This window comes from Platichthys flesus, chromosome 3 (genome assembly GCF_949316205.1).
Source record: "Platichthys flesus chromosome 3, fPlaFle2.1, whole genome shotgun sequence".
Lineage (NCBI taxonomy): Eukaryota > Metazoa > Chordata > Actinopteri > Pleuronectiformes > Pleuronectidae > Platichthys > Platichthys flesus.
In genome coordinates this window covers 28,062,890-28,074,369 of record NC_084947.1, presented here as the reverse complement: position 1 = coordinate 28,074,369, position 11,480 = coordinate 28,062,890, and the positions used below count along the sequence as shown (strand labels likewise).

Genomic DNA, 11,480 nt, shown 5'->3' with positions numbered 1-11,480 from the left:
ACTGCATATCAGCTAGACTAACGTGAAATTCAACTGATAGCCATTCAAATGTATGTAAGTGGTCTCTGCGTTTAGATTTTTCCAGCTTCCAAGGTAAATAATGATTAACAAACTTTCTCAGTCAACTACTATACTTTTAGGGCCATATTAATATTTTCCATGGAAAGTAGGGGAGAGCGGGGTAATGTGGGGAATTTTTTACATTTGCTCCCCTCTAGGCGAGCTAAAATGATATATCAGTAAAATGTACACATTTCCCATTAATTCAGGATGTTTTCTAGCAATGGAAATGATCAGAATGTTGTCAGGACAAAGGGCAGTGAAAATATGATTGTTTAAAAAAAAAGTGGTCTTGTGTCCCACTTAATACCGCCTACAGGGTAAAGTGGTCCACTTACCTTTCCACTTTAAAACTACCATAACAAAACACGTTGTAATAGTTAAAATCCCGACAGCTAGATTGACAACCATTTAAGCACATTTATGATTATTATGATTCATGTGATCTCTTGCACACCCTAGCTTACCTGCACATTGTTTCTCTGTCCAATTGACAGGGACAGGGATATTGTTTTTCTCTGCGTATTCAAATGCCAGTTCACAGCACTTAACTGGAGCAAGGCCATTGAACTGGTCAGCTAGTTGTTTCAAGTGTTTGAATGAACATTCAGATAACACAGAAGCTGCGTCACAGATGTCACCACAATGGTACGAAGTGGTTTGCAGTGCAGTTTTGTTCCACTTTTAGCTGAACTACTCTACAGAAGGCTTCCAGCACACAGTAGCTATAGGATAAGTTATTACTAGTAACTATTTCAGTGGTAGAGAAAGCATAACATATTACAAGTAAAAGCCTGTTTTACAAACTTTAACAGGTTACATTTAAGATGTATTTCCAGTAGTATGTACCTTGATTATTAAACAAAGTACTTGTAATGAGCCAGTGTGAGTTTAATATTGTGTGGCGCTGGATCAGGAAATAGAGCGGGTCAACCAATAACAAGAACGTTTAATGTGCTGCTAAAATTGAAATGAGTTCAGAGCCAGTCATGACTTCCCTGGAGCTCTAGGCAAAGTTCCCCTTCCTGACCCAGGAGCCATGTAAATAATTTACCACAGTCACACCTTAGAACCAGCATTCCAACTACAATCCAACCCCCTTTAACACGGTTTGCTTCACCTGTCCAAGAATAAGAGCAACACTGAACAGAATAAGGTATAAACAAACAAGTATTGTCTCCATTTCCTCTCAAAAGTTAAGTGCTATAGATAATGAATGGATATATCACAAAATGGGTCAGAAAATGAAAGCCTGTACTTTTGTCCAAATCCCACATTACTTTTTAGGTCCTTGATATAATTTTCTTTCTGAAACATCAAAAGTATCTTGACAAGAATCATTAAGTCTGTACTGAATATTTTTTTATTGTTTTTAAAAGGGCAAATTCTTAAACAAGAGTGATATTGAGGGTGTTACTTACAACCCATATGTTTACACCAATTGTACATTTTTCATTATTTTTGCTCCATGTTCAGGCTTTCATGAGAAGCATCATTATTTTTTGTTATTTATGTAGTAGTAAACATTCAATATAGCCTACATTCAATATTGACTCAAGCCTTGACATGATTACTTTGAGCCAAACTTTCATCATGAGCCATCCAGTATGGAAGCGTGTGCTTTTGATTTATAATATTAACCAGTAGATCTCACTAAACAGTATCACCCTATGAGGTGAGACCCATGTGGATGGATGGTTTAATTTTTGAGTCACAAATATAGAAATTGGACATAGTATTCATAAAGATAAAGAAGAGAGGGTTTTCCCTTCAATTAGACCAATTGGTTAAGTGTTTCTCTAAAGCAGCAAAGATATTTTAAATTGTTTTACAGTATGTTGAGAGTTCTCTATCATTTATGGTCACACTGGATCCTCTGTCCTGGTTGTTTGAAAATTGGCAGGGCTCAATCTCCCACTGTTACACACAGACAAATATACACCAGAGCAGGGAGGTGTACACGCAGTGAACCAAATGAAGTTAAGGTACAATTTGGTAAAGAGAAAAAGTAGGAAAACCTATTCAAAGAGTGACACTGTTTTGTGTGTTCCTCATGCTCTCTAACAGTAACACCAAGTGTAAACAGTGATTTTGCTTGATGAATTATAATCCCTTCGGGAATTTATTATTTTTAAAGAGATTATTTTAAAAAGTGCATTCATCAAGATCTATAAATATGGGTTTTCGAAATACATCACAGCCCGGAAACAAATAAAATCTCTGTTTAAACAATATAACATTTCTTTCAAATAATTTCTAACTCCTGAGTGCCACTACCAGACCCTGTCACCAAGACAGAACCTAAGTCCCTTGAAAACCATGGAGGATATCATATTTTATATTGACGATTCAGTTTTAAATGCTGCTTGCTGATTACAAAAAAACAATCACAGAATTAAAATATTAAGTTAGGAAAGAAATATTAAATTCTACTGTAGATATACAGACAATGGCCTTAAAAATTACAAACATACTGTTACAGGTGATTTTTAAATGTGAATGTTAAAATAGTATTCCCTTAGACACACACTGACGAGATGTTCGTCGCTACTTGTGCTGTACAGACCTTGGATCATTAGAAATCATCCCTTCACCCTTTAAAGAAAAACCACACAAATATTAAGATTCATCTGTTAGACACGCGAGAAATGAATACACTGCAGGGGCATTGTTAGCCCGTTTTACTAAGATTCAATACTTAATACCTGACCATAAAGTTCTGTGTTGTAATTTTATAAAACATACACATGAAGCAATTTTCAAAACTTAAGGACAAAGCTGACATAATGGAGGTCTTGAAATATATTTTCAAGCAGGACCTCAAGATCAGATCCTAATTCACTTAAAGGAAAACTACAGGTTATTACAATTGGGTATACTTTGATTAGTCAATAACAATATCTGTTTAATCACCAAGTTAAAGCTGAGATCTAGAAACATGGTGGCATCCCTATGGAGAGGTCAGACAATGTGTCAACACAAACCAAGGGTTTATTCAAATCTAACTAAACCACTTAATGTTAGTGTACCCAGCTCTAATAATCCGCCATTGCCCCTGTGTGTTCACAGCTACAGTGAGTACAACAGGTCAAGGATGAAGCAGATTATGGATCAATAAAATGAAGGATGATGAAAATGAACTAAATGAAGTTGTCTCACCGGCATGCCTGATCATCTGACTGCTCATATTTGTTTATTACCTGGACTTATTTGAATACTCAAAGGACCGTATTGTACCACTATGTTCCTAGATCTCAGCCCTTTACTTCTACACTGTATTGGCTAAGTACAGCGTATAATAATGAACAAAACCACACTACAGACCCCAAGTTGTAATGATATGTGAAACTGAGGGCATGCAGGTATTGCAATAAATTGTATCAGAGTACTGTGTAGCAGCACTCAGTATGGCTTGCATAAAAAAACTAACTTTGTCTTAAAGTGGCTGAGGGGTATAGCGGTCGTCCTCCAACCTTAAGGTCGGCAGACTAGAAAGCGCCATATAAATATAAAACCATTTAAACATCCAAACTTTAACAAACACCTTAGAACAATTCATTCCATTTTGTAGGCAAGTTTAGTATTTGAAGTGCTTCTGTGCTCAAGTCACATTTACTCAGAGGTTGTAAATGGTTGATGGTACTCCCTGGGTAGCCTCTCTATCTTAGTGCAGTCTCCTATTGAAGGTAAAATCAGCTAACAGAAATATCAAGACGACAAAATGTGAACAACTTTTTATACTAGGGAACTGGGTTTAAAAAAGAGAAGATGTACTATTGTTGCAGCCAACACTCTGGCTGGACTACAGAGACAACTTAATTCATAGCTCTCAATCTATATGCTTCTGTCTGTGAAGCTGTGACTGCCTTGGGTTAAACCGTATTCATTAAACATACTGCAAATTACATTTATAGGATTATGCTGATTTCTAGCAAATGTCAATTTGACTCAGAAATAATTTTTCTTTTACCACTAGAACAGAACCTGGAAGATAAGGTTTCCAGCTTGCTCTCTGCAGTAGTGTAGTGTTCACATTAGATTCTTACACAGCAGTAGTCAGAGGTCTTTGAATGCACAGAGCTGCACTCTCTCCTGACTATAGAGGGTCAGCAGGGATGGTTCTCTAAGCACGGTCAGCTCATGCTGTCTGTCCGCTGACTGGGAGAAATCATCAGGACCCTCTCCACAGCCTCCTTCCTCTGGGTGACTGGGGTAACCTGGGTGAACCATGAGCTCTGCCGTGACCACAGATTGATTTGAACCTGATGCACTGCTGGAGGTAGTGCCTGAATGCCCGGCAGCCAAAGCATGGCTGAGGGCCCTCTGCAGGTTGGGGACAGACATGTTCTGACCCATTGTGGTCAATCCCAGGTACACATCTGGCCACCTGTGGCAATACACATACAAGTATAACAAGGAAGTTTAGATCATGTTCCCACTAAACTTTCACAATTGTTGACCTTTACAAACCTAAGAGCATCATTATCAATCCTCTTAAAACGCCAGCAGGCTGAAGTTCTGACTGATGATTGTGGTTCATATCTATATAAAAGGCTTAAAACAGGTTGTGAGCTTAATGCTTTGTTTCATATTGTGGATGTAATTGACAAGATAAAGTCAGTATGCACATTTAATATGAGAGTTTTGTTGGTGAACAATATTATGCCCTAACACAACACAAGTTAGTGAAAATGTGAAAAGTATTTTGAATTTGCATTGGATTTACATCTGGAAAATCACTGGGTAATCACTGGGTACACTCAAAGACTCAATTATACACCATTATATTCATCTTATTAATAAAGCTGTGTGCACAAATAGATCGAGCTACAAAAATTTCAGCTTTTGTGCAAGCATGTGCAGCAACCTCCTTTCCAATGCCACAGTTATGGAGGATGACACTTTGTTAATTACTGTACCTACTTGCAAATAACTAGTTCTGCCTATTCCACCAGTATGGAGGCACAGTAATCGATAATGCATTGTGCGTAACAGCAATCACGCACAACCATTACATACATGTTTGGCTATTTATAGTACCGTTTTATCATTAATGCATCACATTTAGCTTTAACCCATCATCAGCAATGATATCAAGTCATCAGCATCAAATATTTGCAAGGTAATCGATTATTTAGTTGACAAAGCTTATATTGACAGTCTGTCTTTACTTAATAAGTGTTTATATGGTGAAAATTGCATATGTTTGGATTTTAGTATAAAGAAATTGTTTCTTCGTTCTGGCTGCACACACACATACACAAACACACACCTGATTCCATAGCGTGTGAACACAGGGATGGAGTCCAAGGCGTCCTTCTCCACCTGTGTACAGAATCTTTGAAGGTGCACTGGCAGCCACGGGCAGCTGTGTAAACCTGGCTCCACTGGAACACGAGTGTATGGAATGCTGAAATCGGACAGCACCTGTGCAAACACCTCACGCACCTCTGCAACATACAATACAACACCTGGGCAATGATAAACTGACCCACAGATTATTTTTAACAGGGTCAAAAAATACTCCTTCATTACTGGCAAACATGCATACATCCAAAGATTGGGGGACATACATGAGTGTTGGCTAAACTATCTGTGAACCTCCAAGGATCAATAATAAGAACCTCTGTCTTTCTGGTCATCCCGCATTTTACATATTCAAGACTTAAAACTGAAAATATGCCACTAATAAAAAATTAATTCTCTAGATTTCTACCTGATAGTGCTGTAGCTAAATTTAAGGAAATAATCCCAATTACATTTAAACCCGTATTAGCAGTAGATATAAACAAAAAATTCTTTAAAAACTTGAGCTCCATTGAGATCGACCACCTCGTCGATAGCTCTGCAGACTCATTACGATTAACATTAGACTCAATAGCGCATCTAAAAAAGAAAAATGTCAAACATAGTAAATTAGCTCCGTGGTATAATTCCCAGACAAATGAGTTAAAACAATTATCAAGAAAACTAGAAAGGAAGTGGCGCTCCAGCAATGATGTTGAAAATCGAATCGACTGGAAGTATAGTGTTAAAGAATATAAAAAGGCTCTCCACAAAGCAAGAGCTGCCTACTATTCAAAACTAATAGAAGAGAATAAAAACAACCCCAGGTTTCTCTTCAGCACTGTAGCCAGGCTGACAGAGAGTCACACCTCCACCGAACCCAGTAGTCCTCGATCCCTAAATAGCAATATCTTTATGACCTTTTTTAATGATAAAATTCAAACTATTAGAAATAAAATCAACCATCTCCTGCCCTCAATTGGCACTAATACCCTCCCAACAACAGAGATCTCAGAAACGGCTGAGAATCCTACCCATTACTTAGACAGCTTCTCTCTGATCACCCGTGATCAGTTTACCAAATTAATCTCAGGTTCTAAACCAACAACCTGTATCTTAGATCCCATTCCTACCAAATTACTTAAAGAAATTCTGCCCCTAATTGATAGTTTATTACTTAACATTATCAGTCTGTCATTATCATCAGGTTATGTACCACAGTCTTTTAAAATAGCTGTCATCAAACCCTTACTCAAAAAACTCACCCTAGACCCAGAGGTTTTAGCCAATTACAGGCCAATATCTAATCTGAATGATGTGTCCCCCATAGAGCTGAGTGGACATTTCTCTTAGATGCATCACAAAGTAGACTAGGTCTCCGTTGACTAACTATATCACTGCTGCTCCAGGATCAGAACAGTCGCTCGTCCTGTGTCAGAGTCTCTGGTGGAGTCTGTTTCCTCCTGATTCCTCTGACCTGCGCTCACTTTACACTTTAACAATAATCACAAGTTATTAGGACACATATGAGTGACATTTACTTTGTGTTTGTTTGATTCTCAAGAGTTTATCAGACACATGTTTAAACCTGTTACGCAACACAAGATGTAACGCGCACAGTCAGGACATTAGGGTTAAAGTGACCGGAACGATCCAGACATGATATACATAAACATAAAAATCATCGCCTAATAAGAGATGAGCAGACACACGTGCGCACACGCGCACTCACACAGATTATGACACAACGCTATTTTTGATTTAGTCTTAGTCTTAGTCTTTTGACGAAAAAACAAATTAGTTTTAGTCACATTTAGTCATTTTTATCCTTCTTAGTTTTAGTCGACAAAAAGTCAGAACATTTTAGTCTAGTTTTAGTCGACGAAAACTCAGAACATTTTAGCCATTAAACTCCTTTTCTATAAAAACATATAGCTGCAGCCTAATAGCTTAAAAATATATATTCCATTTTAAATGTGAAAACATAAAAGGGAGAGCAGGTGAGACTGGAGGCGAACACAGCAACTGCAGCTCAGTAGAAACCAACTGCAGCTTCTGCTCTGATCAAGAAGCTGTGGCGCTGATCTCTGATCAGCTGAGACCAGAGAAACTCTGTGTTTCCACTGTTTCCATAGTTAAGAAGCAGTCGGTCACTGACGGCTTCTCCACGTGTACTAGCTCTGATCTAAGTGTGACTCTCTGAGCGAGTGCGCGGGGCGGAGCTACGGACCGGTGCGCTATCTGGGAGCGCACAGACACACAGACACAGACACATCTTGCATGGAGCAATAGGAACAAACACAATTCCCCCCTGGGATCAATAACGTACTTCTGATTCTGATTATTGTTGCAGAAGAAGAGCAGGCTTGTTTATCCAGAAACATAAATATGAATCCATTAGGTTTTTATAGAGATAATGAGGATGAAAAGCATAAATTTAATAGTTTTTAATACATTTGGTCATTCATTAGTAAATTTAGCTATTGCTGTCTATCTACTATTTTTATTTAAATAAATGGAATTTTAATATACTATGCATTTAGTTAAAAGGGTGTGTTACTACATTTTTCAGGACAATCGGGCCTTCATCATTTATGCGTACCCATGGTCTGAGGAAGTTAAAATTTAGGTACGAACATAATGATGAATCCCAGATTACACGTACATGCCCATTCAGTGTATAATATACACTGAGAAATTTGTAGCTTGTCTGGGCATGTAAATGGTTATCAGTGGATGAGTGTACGAAAAACAATAGTTTGATATTTTCCCCTTCAAGTTTCTATTACCTGGAAGTACATGGATGTGCTGGTGCCCGTCCATGTGATATGGCAGGTGACCTGTAAGCTCCCTGAATTTTCTGACCTGGGCACTCAATTCCAGCTCCACCTGAGAAGGAAACGCACACCTGGAAGTTACAGTAATGGAGAAAACATTCTTCTTCCTCTTCTTGTCTCGGAAACAAACATGAAATGAACACAATTTGTTTTGCTAGATGAACTTGCTTTTTGATGATTTGCAGTTTCTCACCAAAACGCGGTCTCATTAATTCTAAAGCAGTCTATGAAGTGCATCTGTTATTAAGCCTACTCTCATTGATAGGAATAGGAATAGGAGCCTTCAGCTATCAAGCCCCTCACCAACAACAGCGTTCTTGTACACAATATGTTCAGGGCACTATTGATACCAGCAATGGTCAAGTCGGCCAGTCAGTCTGGCATAATCGGGCAGGCTGAACCTTTTTATTTTATGTGCAAATGTCATATGCATCAGCAAATTTGTCTCTCAATAAAATCAAAATATCCGCTGATATCCTCTTCCGGATCACTTTCGCGCAAACCCTGCACACAAGCTCTCAACCAAGAATGCGCAGTAGCATCGCTAGTTCCGGTAGCATTGCAGCATAGCTGCAGTTACTGCTGAGTATAGCTGACGTGACAACCTTGGTGACCGGACCTTTAATGGGCATTCTTCCTGGTCCTGAAGCTTCCATGGTCATCATTATGCAGCGGCTCAAAAGATTTGCATAGCGGTAAACAATAATCAATAAAGTTCCGTCTCTGTTTCGATGCAGGAACTCTATGTCTCCATTGCGATGCATCTAAGAATCAATTAATGTCCCCATCTCTATCGATAAGAAGTTCCATGCTTTCCTCATAAAGGTGCAGGGTTTACTGCATATGACTAGTCAAGCAGAGATGCATATTTCACAAACGAGTTGCAAAATATAATACAAAAAAATGTGAGGCATACACACATTATCTAGTAACACATTATCCAGACTAAAAAGAAATAGTTGCAGCAGCCAAATTCAGTAAAGGACAGCTGGCAAAAAGTAACAGATGAAGTGAGCCCCTCACGGTAAGATGCAGACCGTTCTTTCTTCAGAGGGAATTTAAATTAATAACAACTATGGCTTTATACATTCGCTCATGGCTTAGTAGGCTGCATGACATCATCAACAAACAGCTTACAGCTCACTTAGACGGCGTGATCATCGTAGCAGGGGAATTCAATCATGCAGATCGGAAACTAATCAAGCCAAAACATCAGAAAAATATGAGTTTCCCAACCAGAGAAAATAACGATCTGTGAACCAGAAGAGCTCTGTTCTTCAGATTGTAAAAGTTTATTTGCTGATTGTTGGAGATGAATGCTGGTTTTCTAGGTATTTCAGCATTAGTCTTGAACTTGCTTAGCCTGATTCTTAAAATGAAAGATGCACAGGAGATTGTACTCATTGACCAAAGTTTGGGTAAGTACAGACATGGTGGAGAGTGGGAATGAAATCAGCAGCAAAATACATGCATAGACCTTATCTAGATTACTTCAAGCCAGTCACAAAACTGGGGTTTTGCAGAATGTACCTGTTTCATGCTGAGTTGACCTCTCTCCAGGGCCTGCCGAAAGCCCATCTTCCCATGAAAGAAGCCATGGTGGTTTATCAGAGTGGAGGCCTGCTGGACACTTTTACATACTGGAATGCCCTCAGACAGGTTGGCATGGAGGCCAACAGGTATGTTATGTCTGACTCAAAAATAAGAAAAGCGAAAATTTGTTCAACAGTGTAAAAAGATGTTTTTAGGTCTTCATTTCTTCTTTGCTCAAATAAATAGTGCATTTATGTCAAGGGGAGGTAGGTTCTTAGAACACTACACAATTAGAGTTGACCAAATTTGAAAAGTAAATTCTCATTTAAATATTAATAATACAATCACAGTATATATTATTTAAAGCAATTGTTGTGGGAATACACAGGGTCCCATCCTGTTGACTACAACAGTAGTCAAGTGCAAGTATTCTCTGCCATGGCCTGAAATAGACCTTCTGCTCAGAGTGACTGACACACCTCCGGTCAAACAGATACATCCATGCCTGAATATCTGTCACAATGTTCAGCAGGCCTATGGCAAGCTGTTTTAACAGAGGTAAATGTAGATATCTGAAATGGTTAGTTGCAGCCCTAAATGAGAGTTGGTGCCTGTAGTAATGCTCAATGATTTTTCTGCATATCTAAAGGGGGTCAGGAATTTTCATATACAATACAATATGCCAAACTAAACTACCGTTTAGCTAGATCAGCTGCGTCCTTTGCAGCAGTGGTGTTAACCAGCAGTGATACATTGGAAATGCCTCCAGCCTGGAAACAGTCCACAATTCCCTGGTTCCTCCTTGGACAGTAACCAAAATCATCTCCAGTCACCACCAGCATCATTCTGGGCTGTGGCATAATTGCAGGTCTCTGTGGAGGGAAAAAAAGGATGAATACTCACTGCCTTCCATGACAGCCCACTACTACAAGTGTTTGTCTGAATGGGTGAATGAGAGACACATCGTTCGTACTTTGGATAAAAGCAGTTAGCCTACATACATTTACCATTCTGTTCATCACTACAGGAAACTACAACCAGTTAGTGCAGCAGACACATTTTCAGTCAATATTTAAGTAGTATTCCAGTATTTTTTTTTAAAAGTAAAATCGCCCATGCGTCTAAATTCAATGATAAAAAGCAGATCACTCTCAAAGTTTAGAAATGTGTTACTAACTTACACATGGAAGATAATTAAGAAATAAAACCTTGCATGATGTTTTGCTAATTAACTAACCAACCATTTTAGTGAACCCGATGCTGCTGTGATGCTTGGCTAACATCAAGTCTTTTACAAATAATTTGAATGTGTTCTTATTGATGTGTTAAAAGTCTTCATTCGTCTTCTCCCCTGGAGAGTACTTACGGTGGCCTTGGGTCTGAATGAAGCTGTGTATATCAACTTGTCCTGACAATGTGTTCACACGACGGCTACATGTCCTGTAGAGTTCCAGGAAAACAGTCGGCAGGAATGTACCGGCAGCTAAGGCTACAAGAAAGCCATTTGGTAATGAATGTACAATTATACTCAATCTTACCCATTGTATCACACATGTTGATCAATATACATCTGAAGCCACACAAGCACGGTGGAGAAAGGCGATATTTCCGACCAGTGAGTAGCGTTAGCTATTCTTCTGCTGCTGTCGATGTTGTTGCGTCTTCTTCTTCAGAAGAGTATTTAGCTGCCGAAATCCACTTGGTATTATTACTGCCATCTCCCGGAATGAGTCATCTACTGATGCTTTTCGTCCCCACTAAACC

At 38.8% G+C, this 11,480-nt stretch overlaps 1 protein-coding gene across 2 annotated transcripts; it reads right to left on the bottom strand.

Annotated features, from left to right (window-relative positions):
* Positions 1 to 2,149: 2,149 nt before the first annotated feature.
* On the bottom strand, positions 2,150 to 11,427 carry ydjc (YdjC chitooligosaccharide deacetylase homolog). Of its 2 annotated transcripts, none has more exons than XM_062384977.1 (6): positions 11,255 to 11,427; positions 10,413 to 10,588; positions 9,714 to 9,873; positions 8,136 to 8,235; positions 5,333 to 5,510; positions 2,150 to 4,447 (listed from the first exon to the last, which is right to left on the bottom strand). In XM_062384977.1, exons 2-6 carry the CDS (start codon positions 10,574 to 10,576, stop codon positions 4,117 to 4,119), a joined length of 933 nt encoding a protein of 310 aa, XP_062240961.1. In that variant the 5' UTR covers positions 10,577 to 10,588; positions 11,255 to 11,427; the 3' UTR covers positions 2,150 to 4,116. The 2 variants fall into 2 exon arrangements, with proteins under 2 accessions (XP_062240961.1, XP_062240962.1); XM_062384978.1 differs by lacking the exon at positions 11,255 to 11,427 and adding an exon at positions 11,083 to 11,176.
* Positions 11,428 to 11,480: the final 53 nt, after the last annotated feature.

Coding starts and splice junctions, on each gene's coding strand:
- ydjc (XM_062384977.1), bottom strand. CDS start 10,576: ATGCCACAGCCCAGAATGATGCTGGTGGTGACTGGAGATGATTTTGGT. Junction 5,511..8,135: donor GCACATCCATGTACTTCCAG/GTAATAGAAACT, acceptor TGTATGTTGCAG/AGGTGCGTGAGGTGTTTGCA. Junction 4,448..5,332: donor TTCACACGCTATGGAATCAG/GTGTGTGTTTGT, acceptor GTATTGCCACAG/GTGGCCAGATGTGTACCTGG.